Genomic DNA, 22,297 nt, shown 5'->3' with positions numbered 1-22,297 from the left:
AATGATCCCCTACGTCCTGCAATAATTGGCACCGCAAGAGAAGATTTCAACAAGGCTGCCCGGTTTTTTAAGGAGAAGAGGAAACTGGTGGTGACTAGCAGGAAGGATGTTAAGGCTATGATCTTCCTCCGTGAAGAGTATGGCTGGTACGAAAGGGTGAAAATCTTTGCGGAGCAGACCAAGATAGATGGGATAGCGATATTTGCAAACGAAAATGGCATTCACACTACAACAAAAAATGTTTATTACAACAAAAAAAATCGTTGCAATAACATCGAAGTCATTGCAATAGTTTATGCCAAGTGTTGCAATAAAATTTGAGGTAATAAGTTTGTACTACAAAAAAATTTTGTTGCAATAAACCTTAAATATTTTAATGAAAATTTTGATGTAATAATATATTTGCAATTGCAATAAACAATTTATTACTTCGAATATCTTGTAGCAATAGGCTATTATTTCATGAATTTTATTACAATAGATTGTAAAGAATTGACAAAAATAATTTGGGTTCAAATTATTGCAACGGTATATTTATTGTAATAGTTAAATTTTTCATATTTTTTCTTACAATAGATTGTAAAATAATTGGAATTAGATCATTGTAATAATATATTCATTGCAGCTTCATGTTTGTCATTGCAATAGATTGTAAAATAATTGATATTTTAGTTATTGCAATGTTAAATTTGTTGCAATAAGCCATCTCTTTGAAATTTCGATCTATTATAATATATCGCAAAATATATAATTGGTATCAAGTTATTACAATGGTTTCTTCAATTTAAGTTATTAAAAAAAATTGATTTCTTCAATTTAAGTTATTAAAAAAAAATTGATTTCTTCAATTTAAGTTATTGCAAAAAATTTTCTAAATTCAATTTAGTATTAAAATCTCTATTGCAACTGAAAATTATAAATTATTATAACTAATTATTATTAATGTAATAATTTACTATTTTTAAGTTACTATTGCAACGACTTTTAATATAAAATAAAATAATTTACTATTTTTAAGTTACTATTGCAACGGTTATTAATATAAAATAACCGGACCGGACCGGACCCAACCCATACTCTTCGTACTTTATGCAATTATACTATAAAAATGCCAATGGTTAGTTTGCTATTCTTGCCGCTCGGTGACAGAAAAATAGAATCAAAAGAAGGAAAAGAAAGAAGAGACGTACGAGAGAGAAAGCTCAAGACATAGATGAATACCGAAAAGTGGAACGGTATTAAAAAGCTGAAGCAGGTTGCGACCTTCAAAAAACGGTTGAGAAGAGCACAGGCACGTACGGCCAATGATGCTGCGCGCTCTATCGTCATTGGCACGGCGAGAACCGAGTTGAACAAGCTTGCTCGTTATTTTTCGAGAAGGAACCAAGTAACAGTCTCTTCTCGGAAGGAGGTTAAGGCTCTCGTCTTCTTACGTGACGAGTACGGATGGAGTGAACGAGTGGAAATTATTGCATCGGCGAAGAAGTATGACGGAATCAGAAAAAAGGCAAATCAATATTGCATCGAGTTGCTCGATTAATGGTAATACTCGTCTACCACCTTTTTTTTGGAATTTGTATTTTTGTTTTGTTTTGTTTTGTTCTTTCTAATTTTTTTTTTTTTGAGGTACTGTGAAAGCGAGAAGGTGAAGAAGATGGTGGCGCCAGCTCTGCAAGCTTTATGTGGTTTTTTTTTTTTTAGAGTTCATATGTTTTAATGAACGAGATAGAATGAGTAGGTAATGGGGTTTGGTTGTTTTTTTGAGGAACATTTGTGTTTGGTTGCTTTTTTGAGGAACATTTGTGTTTGGTTGCTTTTTTTGTGTATGGTTGCTTTTTTGAGGAACATTTGTGTTTGTTTGGTTTTACTCGGTTGATTTGTTATAATTATAATGTCTAGTACACATGGCTTGATCTGGTTTGGCAACAGTAATACATCGAGTTTTTCTCTCATTGCTTTTTTATTTTTATTTTTTAAGAAGCCAATTTTAACAGAGGATGAAAATTTCATATTAATATTTATGCATGTAATATGGTAATGAAATAAAAATGACAACGTCCCAACCATTTCTCCTCTCTTTCTTGAACGAGTTCTAGTTAATTCAATTAATACTCCGTAAAACTTTAATTTCGTAAAGCTTTTCTTAAATATAAGATATTTGGGTTCAAAATCTATAAGAGTAATGCTATCGACACAAACTATTTTACAACATTTTTATGATGATGATGAAAGAGTGTGTTGAGCTCTTGATGTGTATGTTTATGTTGGGAGTTATGTGATTCCTGCATTTGGGGTTAGAGGAAATGGTGCTCATTTGGCCATGGTGGGTCGCGGGAGGGATGTGGCGAATGCTAAGTACTCGAATTGGGTGAGGTTAGTGTGCTGTGTGTTTTGTTTGTTTGGTAAGAAAATTGAGGGAAAGAAGAGAAATTTATGTTGCATTTGTTGAAGCAAAAATAAGACACTTTTTATTGATTTTTTTTTTCTCGACAGGCTTAGGAAGCCTCTTGAAAAGTTGAGGCCTTTTTCAGTGACTGAGCTATTGTTGTCAAATGATGGTGATCAGATACTTTTTTGTTGTTTGTCGAGAGGTAAGTGGCTAAGAATTTAAGAAATGTTCAAGTAACTCAGTTGAAATTTGGTTAAATTTTAGTAGAAGTTTGTTCACCAAGTTGCATTTTTTCCTATTTCTATTGGTTTGAAAAATCCTACTGTTTCACCATCTGTGGTTCATATTTGACAATTTAATTGTAATTGGACTTAGCTTTATGTGAATCCTATTATGAGATTGTTCTCAGGTTGGAGAAGTTGGTTTATATAAAGTTGAATTGGCATGCAATCAGGGCCGGCTGAACCATATAAGCAATTGATGCAATTGCATAAGGCCCCCAAATAAAAAAAGGCCCCCACTTGGCCAAAATAGGTAACTAACAATAAATTTTCAACTATCTAGTTAGGAGACAATGTTTGCAAACTATATTTTTTACTAGCATCTCGAGTCTAAGAGACTCGATTTAGGGTCCATAAATCGAGTCTTTGAGGGTCGATTTTTATGTTTTGATCGTGTCTGAGTTGGCACATTTTCCACATGGCATCCACCTGGAAATTGAGTCTTAGAGACTCGATTTCTAAGAAGATAAACTATCAGAACAACAACACAAACAAAGAAATCAGAGCCAAGAGCTAGAAAAAAAAGAAAAGAAAGAAAGAAGCCGAAGAAGAAAAGAAACCCAAAAAGGCTGCTCTCTCTTTCTCATGCTTCAATCCAAGAAACAAAAACACCACTGCAACCACCAGATGCCTAGGTCATCGCCACCGCAACCACTAGATGCGTGACCTAGGGGCGACGCGACCCAAGGGCGATGCGAGCCCCAGGCGGCGCGACCCAGGGGCTGCGTGAGAGCCCCAGGCGGCGCGACCCAGGGGCTGCTTGCGAGCCCCAGGCCGCGCGACCCAAGGACCACGTGAGCCCCTACTTCGTCGACGGAAGATGGGCTATTGAACTTGACTGGGTTTTTGAGATTTGGGGTTTGGGTTGAATTTGAGCTTGAGAGCTTTTGGGTCGCTCTTTCTCTCACTCTGAGACTTCAAATTATTTTAAATTTTTTTGGTTTGTAAATCGAGTGTTAGAGACTCGATTTTCAGGACCACGTGGAAAAAGATGTCACATCAGACCATGGAAATCGAGTCTTTGAGATTTGATTTATAGGCCAAAATCAAGTCTCTTAGACTCGAGATGCTAGTAAAAAATATAGTTTGCAAACATTGCCTCCTAACTAGATAGTTGAAAATTTATTGTTAGTTACCTATTTTGGCCCCCCCACTTGTAAAAAAAAAATATATATATATATATATTTATCTATATATTTTAATTACAAAAAAAATATTTTAGGTACTTTTATTGGTCAATAAAATGCATTAAAAAAACCATATTGTATCTTAAAATGCAAAATAGTGCACAATAATAGTGCACACAACTTGATAGGATAAGATTGCATAGTGCACATAGCATTGTGCAGTCTTGTCCACAAGTGCCAACACATCACAAGGCCTAAACTAAGCTGGCCCCACACGACCCCACACTAATTAATAAGTTATCACATTTTTTTTTAATGCAAACTCTTACTTTATCAATTATTATAAATTATCACACCAATTAATTATTTGATGTATATTATATCAACTCATTTGTATTATAGTGATACTAATTTATTGAACCATGTAATAAATTAATTTTTATTTGTACAAATTTAGACTTTAAAGTTAAAAAAAGAATCCACTTAAAATTTTCGCCTAAGGCCCCCAAAATTGTTGAGCCGGGCCTGCATGCAATAAAGAACTAGAAAAACAGAATCCTAATCTGCAGGAGGGTTTATTTAGCATACTGACTATAGAACTGTTATTACAGAAACTAGTTTTAACTTAAGTGTGTGAATTGCCTACAATTTCAATTATGAGATATATAAAAATTAATGCATTTTTTCAAATGCTCGACTATTATGGTCCAAGAATGACGATTTGGACATTGATTTATAATAAATTTTATATGTAGCTTTGACCAGAAGATATATTTTAGTTGAGGGCTTTAATGCATTTGTACTTAATTTACCATGCATTTTTCTAAAAACGCCATTCAATCTGTGCATTGATATTTTTCACTATTCACGCATTTTCAACAACTTAGCTGTTTACTGTTTAGTTTGTGCAAAATGGTTGAAATGGACAGTCAGGATTGTCATATGAACCATACTATATTTATGTTGTGGCTTCAAGATATGAGTCTTATCTATTGTTTCACTTTTCCATTTTTCTTTAGTTTCATATATCCCCTCGACACATATATGCTCTTTCCTTAGAAAACCCATTCTCTTATACTCTAGGTTGTGTCTAACTTTTTGGATCACCATTTACTGCTATCAGCATGGACAACGTTTCCTTAGAAAACCACTCTATTAAACTCCAGGTTTTGTCTAACTTGTGGATCACCATTTTCTGCTTTCAGCACGGAAAAGGTTATTAATTTGTTTCATAATGTCAGAAAACTTGAAATCTGCCAATTACATTTTTCACCAGTTTGATACCTTATTGTTTCCCATCTCAGTTACAATGTGATGAGGGCTGTTTTTTCTTCCGGAATTTAATCTTGTGGCAAAAGCTTTACCCAAAAGTAACAGTAGATTACAAGAAAGTTCTTGGTACCATTGCTGAAATCATTTTATTAATGTACTGTTGTATTACAGATAGCTTGAGGCTTTTGCAACATATGGAGACAATTTTAGTTCCAAGTTCTTGGGAATCAATTATTTCAAAAACTCAGGAGGAGATATCATGGGAAGAGAAGCAATTCAAGGTGTGTGAATTTCTAAGAGTTTAACTAGATTTAGAGCTTTGAGCTGCTGTGAGTTGCTGATTTTTTCATGATTGTTTTATTTTGAATTAAAAGCAGGAATGCAGGATGTTCCTGGGATGATCACCGCATTAATTCAGGTGAGCATGTATATTCTTTGTTACTTGCACTGTCCATAAAAGTGTATTTATCTGTGCAACTGTTGAATGTACAATGGTACAGGGATAGATAAGTAAGAAAAACCTTCTGGAAATTGAAACTATGGACCATCATTTAAGCTCTATATGTCCATGTTTTCTTATTCTTTTCAAAAAAACATGGAGAGACAATGAAATGATCATTCTTCTTCTTCTTGTACAGAAAGAGATCATGGAGAGAGTAATTCTAGAAGGTTTTCCGTTATGTGATGCTGTATGAAAGGTGGAGCATTATTGTTTACCTTTTGATATTCTCAAGCACACATTGGACCACATTGCTAGGAAGGAGTGAGGGACTTGATTGCCACTGTCTACACCAGTATGTAAATTTCGAGTCTATAAAGGGTCTAGTGCCCTTTTCAGCTCCAACCGCACCAAACATGTGAGAGTCCTGCTTCTTTGTCTGTGCGCTGGGACTGCTTGTGATGGACCAGGGATTTTTACATTTGCCATTAGTTGTCCTTGGTTAATATTTGAACGTTTGGTGAGGGTACTATGATGTATGTTGTGAATTTTCTCTGTATACTACCTACATGATAATGATGGGTGTTTTTTTAACTTAACACCCTCTCTTTGTGAGAGGCCCGCTCTATAGAAAGAGACACTTTCTCGTAGCTCATGCATTTTATACGCTAGTCCAATGCTAATGCCACCACTTCTTAAATTTTGCTAGGTGGAGGAGCTCTAAAATATCTTGCACTTTGTGGATCAAATAAAACCACATAAAGCTTGAGAAAATTGATAGGGTTGTGAATGAGCCTGCGTGGCTTGCTAATGTTAAAGGATTCAAGCTTGAGCAATGCCAAAGATATAACAAAATGTCACAACATTCTTAAACTAGTATGCCAACTCACACATGGGTCCATCACAATCTTCTATTTAAATTTTTTAGTATGTTAATTTTGAGAATGTTGTGAATTTTTGTTGTTTCCATAGCAATACTCTTCTGGCTTAGCGTCTTAGCAGCCTTGACTTACATATCGGTGGTTGTAGACTTGTAGTGTTAACCCTTCCCAAATGTTAGTGGGAGGGGTTGTAGACTTGTCCTAGAATTGTTCTGGATATTCGATTCCAGTGAGATGTCTCATTCAACAATGCTCTCTCTCTCTCTTATGCCGATCACTTTCTTTTCTTATTTTTCACACACACCCATTTCAAAGTAGCTAATATATCTTTCTCTAAATATTGTTTAGTTTAACTTCAAAAACCTTCTTTAGACAAAGTTGGCATTCTGAACTACAGCCAGTTGGCCTTGGTGGTGCTTGTCCTATATATCATTTGTTTTCTATACCCATTCTAGGCTCTCTACCTATTGCACAACCAAATAACGAAACATCCTTTATGGCTTAAACTTGCTAAATGGTTAGTGAATCCCCCACTTTGTGTCCTAGCCTTAGGTACTGCCTATTTGATTAACACAATCTTAAAAAGCAATCAAACTGAGAATATCCATAACTATTCTTTGAATTTCATTATCATATTACATGCATATTAACAATAAAAAATTGAACCAATATGTGAGTTTCAGTTAATTCAATTAGTATTCCATAAAACTTTTTTTCCCTAAAAAAAAAATTAGTAAAGCTTTTCTTAAATATAAGATATTTGGGTTCAAAATCTACAAAGCAATAAGGTTCATATCTATTTTTTTTAAATGAACCCAAATATAACATATAATTAAATCTATACTATTAATAACAGGATTCCCTATTTGGATTTCAACATTTTGGGTATTAAAATACTTTTATACAAATTCTTAAACTCTCTAAAATACCCCTATCTTTTAGTTAAATAATTTTAAACTAAAAAACACAAACTAGTTAAAAGAGTAATTTATTTTTCCTAAATTTTAGGCTTTTTCTTTTATCTTCTTCATTTACCCTAAAATTTAGGACATTATCTCTGTCTCATTTTTAAATATTATTCCACATTACCTTACTTTTTTCTTTAAAAAAAAAATATACACAATTATTTATATATCACTTTTAAACATTATAACACTAATCTAAAAAAAATTATTGCACACACAAAGCGCGTGTGCTATGTGATGGGTCTAGTATTATACAAATCTTCCAAAATATATACTAGTAAAAAGCGTAATTGAAAAATAGTAATGTATATTTGATTTTATATATATATATATATATATTTATATATATAGAATTTTGAATCATTCTATGATAACACTATTTACCATCATATCAAAATACTAATTAATTTTTTATATAGTCTATAGATTATTAAAAAAAAAAAAAAATTTATCAATTGAATGAACTAGTATATTTTGAGAGAAAGTTCATTAAAAAAAAACCCCATAATTTTATTCTTAGAACATATTAAAACTGTACTTTTTTTTTTTGTATATTTGTGTAAGTATTCAATTTAAACTTTAAAGAGTATCCCATTTTAGTATATGTGGTTTAAAGTATATTCAAAGAATAAAACTATAGGATTTTTCTTATAAAAAAAATATATAGGATTTTTATTTTTATTTTTCAAATGTTGTTTCTCCTATACCTATATTTGACATGTTCAAAAAGGAAAATACATTTAAGAAAATAAATTAAAAAAAAAAAAAAAAAAAAAAAGCAACGAACGGTAGTGATAAGCATAAAGCCAAAAAGCTCTCCCTCTTTGATCAAACTCTCTCTTTTTCTCATTCTCATTCTCTCTCTATCTTCTCCAGCGTCCGATCACTCTCTCCCCCTTAAAATCCTTTTGTTTTTATAAATAAAATAAAATTTCAATTCCACCAATCCAACCCCTCCCTCCTCTCCTCTCCTCTCTCTCTCTCTCTTCAACGCGCGCCAAATACAAAACTAACTAAAACCACTTCAGGTACCTCTCTCTCTCTCTCTCTCTAACCTCTCTTTCTCTCTCTAAATCTCCATCCATGGCGGACCTAGGGTTTCACATCTCCACACCTATGTATTTGTATTGGAGTGTTTTGTGTATAGAATCAGATTGCTGAATTTTATTATTGTGTGTGTGTGTGTGTGTGTTTTTGGAATGTGTGAATGCAGTGATCTGTTCTAGGGTTTTGAATTTTTGCTGCGAGCGTGGAATGGCGGAGGCTCCGACGAGTCCGGCCGGCGGGAGCCACGACAGCGGCGGAGAGCAGAGCCCGCGCTCGACGGGCGGGGTGCGAGAGCAGGACCGGTATTTGCCGATCGCCAACATAAGCAGGATCATGAAGAAGGCGTTGCCGGCTAATGGCAAGATCGCTAAGGACGCCAAGGACACCATGCAAGAATGCGTCTCTGAATTCATCAGCTTCATCACTAGCGAGTCTGTAATTCGTTCCTTTCGTCGTTTTGATTCGGTTTTCGTGTTTTGAAAATTGAGATGTGAATTGTGATTGTTTGATTTTCTAGGGTTTTGAAATTTTTTTTTTCGTGATTTGTGTGTGTGTATAGAGCGAGCGATAAGTGCCAGAAGGAGAAGAGGAAGACCATTAATGGTGATGATTTGTTGTGGGCAATGGCCACGTTAGGGTTCGAGGACTATATCGAACCCCTGAAGGTTTACCTAGCTAGGTATAGGGAGGTAAATGAATTTGGGTTTTTTTCCCTTCTTCTTTAGTGTATGCTTTTATTTTGTTTGATTCAAAGGATTTGATTTGATTTGAATTATTGACTTGTATGTTCTAGTTGTCAAAAAATATGGATGAAATGTGGATATAATCAAACTTTTATTTATACGAATTATTGAGACCAATTGAGATTATGTACTGTTATTCTCTGTCTGTTCAATCTATTGAGTTTTTCTTTCGTTCTTTGTATGATGGATTTCATTGGGATTGGGATGATCACGGCGTCACAGTTAGAAGTAAGTCAACCCACTTTTCTACAGTTAATTATGAAGTCACTTGGTTTGGTTAAGTTTGAGTTATAAAGTTTTTCATGTAAGATTAGGAATAACATTATTGGTTAACCATGAATTCCATTAGGGTGACTCCAAAGGGTCTGCTAGGGGTGGAGATTCTTCTGCAAAAAGAGACGCGGTTGGAGGTCTGGTTGCTCAAAATCCGCAGGTACAAACTTGCAGTCTTAAGAATTTTCTTTATTTGACATGTCCATGCATTATGTGATCTTATAAATGAAGCTCTCGAATATTAGCTTACTGTATTGTCTACTTCTTGCATTGCTGGTGAACCCATATTGCAGTTTGCGCATCATGCGTCATTGAACTACATTAACTCCCAAGTAACTCTCTCTCTCTCTCTCTCTCTCTCTCTCTCTCTGTGTCTGTAATTGTGTGTGCGTTACTTACTCCCCCCCCCCCCCCAAAAAAAAAAGCACATATATTTGTTGTTCTTCTAAAAATCAGAATAGAATTACTCAAATATGGGTTGGAATTCAGAGATATAGTTTATTTCTTGGCATATATGATTAAATATTTCCTGCTTAGCTTCTCTTACATTCAAAGAGGAACCTTGGCTGAAAGTCAAAAACTTTTTTTGTCATCTCCATATTCATGCTTGTGAAATAGCTAAACATGGACAGAGAAGATGTAGTAGCCTACACTATACAATGTTTTAGTAGTCTACATTATACAATGTTTGGGTAATGCTGAATTCAGTCAATGAATTGCTGGATTCTTGGAGTTGAGTGATGAGGTGCCGTAGGTATGGAACTGTATGGGGGGCAGGGACTGCTTGTATTCTGGGTGCATTTGGAGAGAAAGAAATCAGTGGAAATTTGAGGGGAAGGAGCTATCTGTGCTGAATCTCAAGTTTCTCTTCCTGAAAACTCTTTATGAGTTGCTGTTGCCCTCTTTTACTCTCTCAGCCTCCTCTTTGATGGAGTTCTTAGACTCATTGAACTTAAGTCACTAATCTTATAGCTTTCCTTTCTTTCTTTGGTTTCCTTTTGTTTTCTAAACCTCTGTATACTTCCTGTATACGTCTTTTTAGATTTGATAAAGTACAATTACCTATAAATAAATAAAAAATTAGGACCCTCTTTGCCTAAAACTTGAATTGTCATTTTTGTTCATTTTCATATCAGAATCTTTTGCTGATTGAAGATTCAGTAATGGAAGAAATCCTTAATGTATGTAAACAAGTCTAAAACAGAATTGTAGAATATGAGTTTACATGTTTTGTAGTAAATAAAGGCTTGAATTAGATGCAACATTTTCCCTCTTTCTTGCATTATTCTAGACCTTTGTTCTTGGGTCACTAAAGAATTTGAGGACATCTTAGAGAGTGTTTGGATTGAGACGCGTTTTTGCCCCCTTTTTTTTGTTTTTTTTAAACCAGCGCCTATCCCATAAACAGTGCAAATAGGTAAATGAACAGTGTTTTTGGTGTGAAAAGTAATCCAAAAATTATTTTTTTATTGTTTTCAGTTTTTAGTTTTCAGCAAAATAAGCAGTATTCAAACTCACACTTAGTATGTGTTTGGATAGAGATTATCTCAAGTCTGCGTTTTCAATGTTGCGTTTTCTCTCTTTTTTTTTTTTGTTCAGCTGGTTTTTCTTTTTTTCTTTTTTCTGTTCAGCCGGTAATTGTTGACAAGTCAGCTATGGACAGTGTTTTCATATATTGTTTACGGGTCTCACAAATTACATTTTTCAGCAATCTTTTCATTAAAAATGAGTTCCATATCACTATTCACATATTTAAAAATTATTTTGCCACAGTGTTTTCAGTTTTCAATTTCAGCAAAATAAGTTCTATCCAAACAGACCCTTAGTCTCATAATTTTTATTTGCATTTTAGCTATTCTCTCATTGCTCTCTCTCACAAGCTCTCAACCCAATGACTTGATACTTGGTGCATGTAATCAATCCAAAGAGCTACAAAGAGGACCAGTGCATTTTAGCTATTCCATGGACTATAAATTTGATTTATATCATCTTCTCCTCTGAAGAATTTTCATTTTCACTTGTTGTCCAATTTGACTGGAGGCATCTTATAAATTCTGCTGTATGTTTATATTTAATTTTGTTCTGACACTAACAAAACTAAAGTTTACAATCTTGTCAATTCTTCTCGTGTTGTGATTACATGCCTTTTAATAGACATTATTATCCTAATGTTCTTGGAATAGTTTGGGAGATTCAAGGGTTCTAAATCATGTGTATTTGAGGGTGAAATATTTGAGTAATTTGCTTTCTATGACTAATTTGGATAGATATATTTTAATGCTTCAGGGAACTAAGCTAAACTGACTTTGGCCCTGTGTTCTGTCAGTTGCTGACAAATGCTAGTCTTTGTTTCAGCAATGTGAATGCAGCATCATTACAATCTGGTGCATGGGGTGCCAAGAGCCTTGTAGCTCGGCGGTGTTGATTGGTATCCTTTATAAGGAGAACCAAGGTTCAAATCCCCTTTCCTCCACTTGTTATAACAATTTATCAAAAAAGATCTGGTGCATTGGGGGCATAAACATTAGATGGTTTTCCTAACTAGATCAAACATTTCTTCTTTGCTTGGTGGACTGACTCAAAACACTTTGAGAGCGTTTGGTTTGCCTTGATGTTACAGTACACCGTAATTTTACATTATTGTAATCTTATATTAATGTAATCTTAATACAAGAATACAACATTACATTGTTTAGGAAGGTGATGAGATTAAGGTGATGTAATATATTTTGTAATTTTAGATTATGGTAATGTTAGAAAAAATAAAATAAACTAAAAATCTTAATGTCACATCATCGTAATGTGCATCACATCAAGGGTACATCAAAGCAAACCAAACGCCCCCTTTGTGTAATAGAACCCAAGATCTCTCACCACAAGCTGGCATGGAGTGCCATTTAGGCGATAGACCATTGGCCTGAGTTGATCAAACGTTTTAGTCTTAGGGAAGTGCTTTAAGGTGCTTTAGTTTCGTTTGGTCTGAAGTGAAGAACTTTTCTAATGCCATAGATGTAATAGAATTCTTTCCTCCCTCCCCTAATTGGTATGAGAAATCCCATCTTGGTTCTAGAATTCCATCTAAGACTTGGATTTAGTTTTTTTTTTTTTTTAAATAATAAATAATACTGAATTTTATTAGAAAAAGAGGAGAGGTCCTTAGCTACGAAGGTCTAAAATAAGAGATCTTCCAACCTTTGTTCTACAGGATGTTTGTATCAATGAGATCTTGAGGATTTTCTCTATTCTCACAAATATGTGGTTGTCTTGTCCTCGCTTCATTTTTTTTTTTTTTTTTTTTTTTTTCCAATTGATGGTGGTTGGCTATGTTAATGGCAGGGAAGGTTTATTTCATTTTTGGTTCAAGATGTTATTTTTAATGTGGATTTAAGACATAAGAGTTTTGATCTGTTCTATAGGACAAAGTTTATAAGGTCTCTAGGGGAGAAAAGGTTTAAGGTGCACCATAAGTGGGTTTTTCTTTTTTCTTTTTCTTTTTTTTTTTTTTTTTATTTTTTATATATATATATATATATATAAAATATTTGGTAAGTTACACATGCCCAATGCGTCTTGAATTCATAACTTCATCCTTCACTACATTATTATGGTAAGAGGAAGTACCAGTTGACTTATAACTTATTGGCACCACAAGTAGGGATGACAATGGGAGTGAGACGGGTTTTACTCAAATGTGAGGATATATAAATAAATATATATATATATATATATATATATATAAAATTTACTTTTTTATATGTATTCTATTTTCATCCTCCAAAACATGTGCTCTCTCTTAATACTTCCACAACTGACCCATCTCACCCCAGAGCTGCCTGCTCCCACCCCGCATGTGATTCTCCCACTCCGAAGGGGGAAACAAGGTGAAGATGGGGTATCCCTAATCCAACATTGCCCCATCCTGCCCTGTTGCCATTGCTAACCACAAGTGTTTGTTTGTAGGGGTCAAGAAATTAGATTTGAGTGTCTTTTTGAATAAGAAAATGGTGTTTGAAACAGCAAAAGCTTGTGCAGTCATGTTTCCAAAGATTTGCTTCAAACTTCTTTTAGGATATGCGGTTGAATGCTTTTAGAACAATCTCTTTTCTTTCCCTGCTAAGAGATTGTCCTCTTTTCAGTGGTAGCATGAACTCTAGAAAGGGGTTGATCATAACTTTCTGTTTAGGGTTGCATCTTTAGATGATATTTTGAATAGGTGTCCAGTAACAAGCTTTCAAATTATCACAATTGTTCTATTCTTTTGATTTCTAGAGAAGGAAATGAAATTTAAGGATGTAACTGTACAAGGCATAATTTTCCCTAACAGATTGCATGTAGAAGAAAATTGTGTAGCTCAACAATAGGCAAAATTGTGGCAGATGTGAACAGAAAATAACTATCCTTGGTAATTTTTTGCACATCTGTATACATCAATGTCATGCTTAGGCTGATGAATGAGATCCTTTTCGCACCTACCAAAAAAGAAGAATGAGATCCTTGTCACCGAGGACAAGAAAGCCCTATTGCCTTGGGTTTTATTGTAATAGTTTCCATGCTTTAAGTAGGTTAATACATTGTTTTTGTGATGCTCTTCTAGGAATGTCATGCATAAGTTATAGTTAATTAGTTCCTCGATTTAACCATTAATCTAGGAAGCACGGGTGTGCCGCTTGGGCCAGCGCACCCAAGTCCGATATGCACGGACACGCCGTGTGGCCATGGACGTGGCTGCACGCGAGTCCGTGGCCCTTTTTTTTTTTCCATTTCCGATTCGGTCTGAAACAGGCCCCAGATCGGTCTGATATGGGCCAAAATAAGTGTATATATATGTGCAACTTAAATCATTCACGTGCTGAACATGTACATCATTTAAGTTATACGACATCGTTTCTTCTAATTCCTGCTTCTTTTCATTTAAACAAATGACGTCATCTTTAGCTTTAGTTGCTTTAGTTCTTCTGTCATAAAAGATAAAACGCTGCCGTTTGCTTCAATTCTTTTTCTTCTACTAGTTTTAACATTTAACAGAAAAACTTCTAAACACAAGATTTCCAAAACCAGCAAAAAGAAAATATCTCTGTATTTATTTAGTTTTAGTTTCAAACTTTCGATCTTGTATTCTAATTTCTGAACATCTTGTAATGGTTCTGTATTCAGTATTCATTTTATTATCTACTGTTGCACTTAAATTGGTGTATTTTTACCATTATATGAAAAAATATGCTTAGCAATATATAGAAAATATAAATAAAAATTTATTAATAAACGTATACCGCCGCACTTGCACCCAAACCCGAATCCGCACCCGTGCTTCCCAGCCTTTAATGCTACAATCTTTAAATTCAAAGTAAAATCAATAGCATTTCTTTAACATGATTAGCCTTATTGGCTATTAGAGTACCGGTTAAATGATTAAATTCACCATTTTCTAACAGCTTAAGCTTTTGGAAAAAGTGGTAATTTATTTTGTTATTTGTAAGAAAGTTTATACTTACATATTATTGAATAACAAATCAAGGCATTGACTATTGGAGAAAATCATGGAATTGGAATAAATCAAGAAATTGATTGCCAGAGAAAATTATGTGATTGAAGCCAATAATGTAATTCCCATTATAAAAATAGGTTCTATTATAATGTATTGTCGTCTAAGTGAATGAAGAAGAAGTAGCCTTTTGAGCTCTTGTTTTGTGGATGCAGTTCAAGTGGTCGAACCATGTAAAGCTCTCATATCTTCACTCTTCTCTTTTGTCTCTCACAATATCACAATTCTCAAAATGGTATCAAAGAACTAGTGCTCTCACAAGTCAGTTGATTTTGTGCCATTTTCTTTCTCTTGCCTTTTTGTTTTCTTCTTCTTGTCATTGCTTTTGCATTTTTACCTACAATAACCAACCGGACCTAAACAACTAAAACCAAACTCACCATCACAAGACCCATACCTAAATTAAACTCACCACTCCACAAATTTTCAAATCCTTTTTTTTCCCCTGCTCCTAACAGATCTTTTATTTCCAATCAAAAAATTGTCAAATCTTTTTCTTCTGATCATATTTTAGGTTTTTGATCCAAGTGGATCCTTCAATTATTCTGGCCATAGAAGCCATTGTGAGTTTGCATTTCATCAAGGATTCCATGCACGAGGGGACATGTAACAAATTATTTACTTTCCATATTATTGAAGTACAAATCGATGCATTGATTATTGGAGAAAATCATTAGATTGGAATAAATCAAGAAATTGATTGCTAGAGGTAATTGTAGGATTGAAGCAATCATTCAAAACTGTGATTGATTTGTGTATGTAATTCCTATTATAAAAATGGTTTTTTTTTTTTTTTTAATGTTTCACTGCTTAAGTGAATGAAGAAGATATAGTCTTTTGAGCTCTTGTTCCGTGGATATAGCTCAAGTGGCCAAACCACGTAATACTCTTAGATCTTCTCTATCCTCTTTTCTTTCACATTGTTACAAATTTGTACAACATCAAATGAGATGGTCTTGAGTTCACCACTCTACCTCTCATTTAAAAATTTAAAAAGCCATGGATTGGGCCCCACATATTATGGGGGAGTGTTAGAGTAATGGTTAAATGATTAAATTCACAATTTCATAATACTTTTAAGTTTTTTGGACAAGCAGTAGTTTATCCCTGGCAATCCATACAATAGCACTACGCAATTATGTCCTGCAACTTTAGATTAGGTCCTTTATTATTTAATGTGGTATATATTGCAGTCTCAGTTCAAGAATTTTTCTGTGCATGGAAGAATGATGTACATTTTGGTTTCAAATGAATGTTTCTAGATTTGTATGATTTTGGCACTGTCGTTGGATGTGATTTTGAGAAGACTAATAAGGCTTAGAATTGTGTGGTTTGGGTTTTGTGCAGACATTTTAGCTGAAAAGATTTCTCATTGACTGTTGTATATAGAGGGACTTGTGTCTTATCCATTTATTTTTTTTCTTCTTCATAACATGCCACTACATTGCTATGGGCCTCTAGTTATACATAAATATATGTCTTAGTTCCTCTGATCTTCATACTTGTGGTGAAGTCATCATTATTAGTAATTGATAACTTGAATGTTTCCCTTGTGTTCAGTTTGCTGATGCTGAAGGTTAGGGCCATATCCAGATCTTCCCTCCCAGCATCCTGTTTTGGCAGGACCAAATTGGGTAATGGACCCTTTCATTGCAAATTAGGAATTATAAGTTTTTTCTTGGGTTCTTTGTTTCTGAGATTTATCCATGTTTCATTTAATTATTTCAAATGACTTCTTCTGGCTTTAAGTTGAATGGCAAAAATCATTAATGACAAGTAACCTTTATTTGTAACTTATTTATTTATATTACACATGGCATATTTTGACACATACATAACATAGTACAATTTCTCTCAAATGTAATAATTTTGCACACAACATAGTTCGATTACTCTCTTTATGTAATATTTTTAGGGGAGGGGATTTGGCTGGCTGAACTCAAGCCGTTCTGTGATTGTTTGGTGATGGAAATACCATCCCTTTGCAGTACCTTAATTATCCCATTTTATTTCCCCTTCTGTTTGATTTGTTAATCAAGATAGGAAGATCATCTGACAGAGCTTTTTTAGTTTGTTGCTGTAACCTCCATGGCAGACTGAACTATGCTTTATAGAAGCTGGCTTTTTCAGTGCATAAGTCTACATTTTTTTTTATTTGAGGGGCTAATTTCTTATTAATACGATTGTTCCTGAATTAGAACATGCAGCATGTTACTGAAGTAGCTGGCAGTAGAAATGTTTTTTCGGGGTTATTAAAATCATATTGGCTGTTTCAAAAGTTCAGATTGGTAACAAAGGCTACTTGCAGGATGGTAGATATGCTACTAAGTAAGATTGTAAGCGAGTAAACCAATATTCATTGGCTGCTTCTATCGTGCCTATTGCTTTCAAGAAATAATTTTTTTTCATTTTCATTTTATTTTGTTGAAGTTATTCTATATCTCATAAAAATGAAATTATTTCAATTTCACATAGGTTTCTCTTAGAAACAGTGTGATTCTATTTGTGGCATTATAAATTTTTGTGATAACTCCTTATGTGTAAACTTAAAATGATGCATTTTGTTTGGTGTTTAGAGGGTTTAGGTGGTGCAGTGTCTAGTTGGATTCTAATAACCAGTTTTCTGGGATCTTGCAGGTGCAGGGACAACATGTGGTTGTTCATTCTATGCAAGGAATTGAGTAGTGAGTTCTAGATTTTCCAGAACTATCTTTTCAGATTCTAATGCGGGTAAAATTGTTTAGTTTCAGCACCAGTAGCTTTTTTTTTTTCAAAAGTGGATTTATCTTTCTCATTCGAAATACTACATATTTCTGGGGCTTTTGTTTTGGTTGTTGGGCCAGGGCGTTTAGGATTGGTCCCTTCACCAGAACAGATTTAATAGTCTGATAAGCACTGTAAATTTGGATCTATCTAATTGAGTTGCCTGACAATTTCAAATGCCGAAATATATGGAGGTTTGATGAGAGGACCTACCCTTATGTTTTGTTTGTTTTGGACGATTGATAAAGTTTTCTATTTGCCTATCATACCCCCCCCCCCCCCCCCCCAAAAAAAATAAATAAATATATATATATATATATAAAAGAAAGTGGCATTCTATCTCTCATTCTTTCTAGCAATGTAGGATTGCCTCTAGAGGTCTATGAATGCTAACCAATGCATTTTCAATCTCTGATTTCGGTTCCTTGCAAGTAGGGATGGTCATGGATAGGGTATGAATCGGGTATACCCATATCCTACCCGAAATGTTTGCCCATGGATATCCAGATACCAATACCCATTATTATCCATATCCAATTCTTACTCGAATTTATTATCCATGGATATCCATACCCTACCCGAAACCCATTTAATTTTTTCTTTTTAAAATCCAAAAACATTTTAACTTAAAAACTCTTACCTTTTTCAAACCAAAAAAAAAAAACCCTTAAAAACTAACCACAAGCGACTCCAGCAACAGTGACTTCGGCACGTGCGCGTCTTGGTAGAGCGTGATTGACCCGCCTTTCTGAACTAGGAAGTAGGAGTTTTAGCCTCTGAAATGGTCCAGACTAGTTGTGATGCTGCACCGGTATATCAGGTTGTCCTCGCATTTTGTGAACCTCATTTCGAGTAGGAGCGATGCGTCCAGTTTTGGAGGCTTGCCGAGTGAGTTGAGTATCGGCAGCTATTCACTAATGGTTTCGTCGGAGAGGATCCGACGAGCGGAGACGATGGCGATGACGATTAAATCGACGCCAAACACGTCGTTGTCTTGGACGTAGAATTCGACTTCGAAGGCTGGGTGTGTAAGGGGGATCTTGAAGCGCTTGTTCCACACGGGGCTGGTGATCGGAGTGATGAGTTCAAGGTACTGGGCCATGGAAGCTCGGGTGAGAGAAACAAAGAGAGTGATGGTGAGGATGGAGGCTTAGGTGAGAGAGAGAGTGTGTGACTGTGTGAGTGAAAGTGAGACTTCGGTGTGTTTTTTTTTTTTTTTTTAGGGGTCGGGTATGGATAATATCCATACCCTACCCGAACTATTCGGGTAATATCCATACCCTACCCGTTTAGGTTCTACTCGTAAAAAATCGGGTATTACCCAAAACATTTGGATCAGGTAGGGTAGGATATCCATTACCCAATGGGTATGGCCATCCCTACTTGCAAGAGTATCATAATAAGGGTATGATAAGTACAAGCTAGGGATTCCAAAGTAGGTGAAGAAACCATCTTGTATTTACAGGACAAATACTTTATCATCCTACAGCTAAATTTGATTGACAAGGGATGACAATACCGTCTACAAATCAATCTTTTTAATCTTTCTTATTTACTTTGTTGTTTATATACTAAATAACGGAGAGCAGTAAAGTCTAGACTGCCCAAGTTGGCAATTGGCAGTTCTGGTGTAAAAAGTGTCTCATTTTGTGGTTTGAGTATAACATCGTAAAGTTGAAAGCTCTGGGATAACTCGTGAGATTGGAGATGAGATTATGTTCGATTATGAGTGAGACCACAATTTTTAATTTACTTGTTTTAAGGGAAGGGAGAGCAAAAAAGGTTTTTAGGCCCCAGGAATTTTATTTATCCAATTTCAGAGTGAAAGCTGGTCCCGATTATATGATAAGTTTAATCGTGAGTCTTACTCAGCCTTCGTCTGTGGTTGTTTAATGAGAGCTGCTGCAGTAGAAACAACGGAAAATATGTTTTTTGTTATTTCAAAACATCAGATTTGGGCCATAAAGGCAGCAAAGGTTTAACATGAAACACTGTCTCTTTCAAGGAAAACCGAAATACTCATTCTGGACTGTAGTGATTTTGATTCAAAATTGACTTAGAGCAACACAGACTTCCCTTGGGAGAGTGCATTTTAAAAACTCTTTTAATGGTCCATCGTTCATCTTAGTCACTATCGAACAATACAAGCATGAAGTATGTATGACGTTTGTAATTATTTTGAAATATCACAAAGCTGTAAATTACTTTCACAGTTTTACTCTCAGCTGAGTAATATCAAATTGGTCCACCCCTACTGTACTGGTTAATCAGCAAACCTCTTGTAGTCTTGTGTTCAAGTTTTTTGTAGCCATTTGGAAGAGACTTCAAATGAATTAGGTATCAGCTAACCATATCTGTCTCACATTCAAAAACAAACACAAGTCTCACAATCAAGTCGAGGACTATTATTATACATATTTCACGAGGGGCACACGCAGTAGCACGTGAAAAACTCATTAGTTGGCCAGTGAGGAAGTTGTCACGTTACATACACACGTGTCTATGGGATAATACAAAAGAGAGAGGGGTGTGGTGGTCACATCATATTTTTGGGTCTCTTTTTTCTTTTCTCTGATCAAATTTGAAGAACCCCATTGGAAGAAGTACATGAGTACACCTCTGAAAATGTTTTGTGATTATCTTATGTTTCTCTCCCTCACACACCCCACGACGTGACCATCATTTCTTGCCTGCACGAGCTGGCCAGCTCAAACCCCAACACCACCCACTTTGTCCTCTCTACGTGTAGAAACTAGAAAGAATTACTCCTTTTTATGGGCACCCCAAAACACCATGGCAAATATAACCCAACAATGATAGATAAAGTAAAATTCGGGAGAAACTAATCTAGAATATATAATAAATTTCGATCATGAATGTCTCTATGGTAAGAATACTAAGAATTGTCAATTGATTGAGCTATAATATTATTAACAAAATTGTTATTATGCATATTACCTATAGATCAATCTTTTAAGACGAGTTTTGGCCAATGTGGTTCAATGGGTATAATGTAAGATGCTTCTATCATTATAGAGTGACACAAATAGAGGGTTGTGATGATCCTGTTTGTACAACCGTATTTTAATTAAACTTGGAAAATAAAATTTTAATAAAAAAAAAAATGAATTGCATGGTAAAGTCTTTACAAACATTTACAGAGTATACAGTACAGAGAGCAGTGGAAGAATATTATATGATTCTGCCATATACAATGCACACAAATCAAATCTTGGTGCTACTAGGAACTAGATGCACATTGACATTATTGATGGATCATGTTAATAGAAGCAAGCGCAAGAAAGAAAATTGTTAACCTTGGCCTCCAGCTCATACCCTGAGAGGGTCCAGCTCATACCACAAGCACCCCTTAGAGATGCCTCAACTTACACTAAATAAATTCATTTGTTTTGTACCAAAGTGTGCCAGACCTCACCACACCTCGATCCCTTGAATACGCTAAAAATCTACGCACTGATTTTTGTTTTCTTGGTCAAAACTCAAAAAACATACTGAATTTTGATTTCGAGCATGTTAGGATCATAAACTATTTAAAAAATTTTTACCATAATTTTAATATGACAAATTGAATAATTGTCTATTGTTTACGTATTAACTTATAATTTTTTCTTCATCAATTATATTCTGTCACATCATAATTTTTGCAAAAAAGTTGCAATAAGATTTTTTATTTTTTTTCTTTGATTTCTCACCCTGGAATGTATTGTATTCACCAAATGTACTCCCGGTTGGTATACAGCTGGCCACGTTATAATCCCCATAGAGAGAGAGAGAGAGAGAGAGAGTGTGTGTGTGTTTTTTCAGGTGAGAGAGGTAGGAAGAGAGATTTAGTCCAGAACAGCTGGCAGTCCACACGTGGCCTATCATCTAATCTTATATTCGCTGAACCCGAAGTGTATATAGTACTTACTTTTTTTTGGGTAAATATATAGTACTTACTTACTGTATTGCATTTGCATTTGCAATTTGCAATGAGAGAGAGAGAGAGAGACAACAAAGGCATGACCTCCATGCTCTTTTATTCTTCTTGCGTCAATGCATTCACGCTGTCCCCATATCACTGCCGATTCACGCGCTTGATTACTACCAAAATCTTACGTCTTTATTTTACCTGGTTTATTTAATATTATGGGAATTTTTCAAGAAATGTTTGTTTCACTTTAATATTATATTTTATTATAGTTGTTATATTTTCATATATATGAGGTTATGGTGAAAAAGATACGTTGTTAATTTAAGAGAACAAGTGCAATCGGAGTGTTTAGGGAATTGTTTATTTGTGATAGTTTATTTGCATAACGTAAGACAAAAAGTTGAAAGTTAGTTTATTTTAAAAAAATTAAAAGTTAAATTATTTAAAATAAAATTGAGAAAAAAAAAATAGTATGAGACCTGCAAAAAATATATAAAATAAGCCAAAAATCTAACTTATAATTATTTTCCAAACTCATATACTTGTTCAAAGTTCAAACTTCAAGCAAAGTAGGATTTTATTAGCTACTAGCTAGATTGTTTTATAAAACCAAGTTGATGACTACTACCAATTCCAATTTA

The 22,297-nt window shown here is 34.6% G+C and overlaps 1 protein-coding gene across 1 annotated transcript; it reads left to right on the top strand.

Annotated features, from left to right (window-relative positions):
- Positions 1 to 8,199: 8,199 nt before the first annotated feature.
- On the top strand, positions 8,200 to 17,945 carry LOC115958488 (nuclear transcription factor Y subunit B-1-like). Its single transcript, XM_031076899.1, has 8 exons — positions 8,200 to 8,382; positions 8,568 to 8,832; positions 8,961 to 9,090; positions 9,367 to 9,372; positions 9,494 to 9,577; positions 9,711 to 9,749; positions 16,520 to 16,593; positions 17,597 to 17,945. Exons 2-7 carry the CDS (start codon positions 8,609 to 8,611, stop codon positions 16,538 to 16,540), a joined length of 504 nt encoding a protein of 167 aa, XP_030932759.1. The 5' UTR covers positions 8,200 to 8,382; positions 8,568 to 8,608; the 3' UTR covers positions 16,541 to 16,593; positions 17,597 to 17,945.
- The last annotated feature ends 4,352 nt before the right edge of the window (positions 17,946 to 22,297 follow it).

The sequence above is a fragment of the Quercus lobata genome, chromosome 8 (assembly GCF_001633185.2).
Source record: "Quercus lobata isolate SW786 chromosome 8, ValleyOak3.0 Primary Assembly, whole genome shotgun sequence".
Classification (NCBI taxonomy): Eukaryota; Viridiplantae; Streptophyta; class Magnoliopsida; order Fagales; family Fagaceae; genus Quercus; species Quercus lobata.
Note: the sequence above shows the minus strand (reverse complement) of the source record. Positions and strands in the feature narration are given on the sequence as shown.

Excerpts from the sequence above, each read along its gene's own strand:
- LOC115958488 (XM_031076899.1), top strand. The coding sequence starts at position 8,609 with ATGGCGGAGGCTCCGACGAGTCCGGCCGGCGGGAGCCACGACAGCGGC. Across the intron at positions 8,833-8,960 it reads ATCAGCTTCATCACTAGCGA|AGCGAGCGATAAGTGCCAGA; the intron begins GTCTGTAATTCG and ends GTGTGTGTATAG. Across the intron at positions 9,578-9,710 it reads TGGTTGCTCAAAATCCGCAG|TTTGCGCATCATGCGTCATT; the intron begins GTACAAACTTGC and ends CCCATATTGCAG.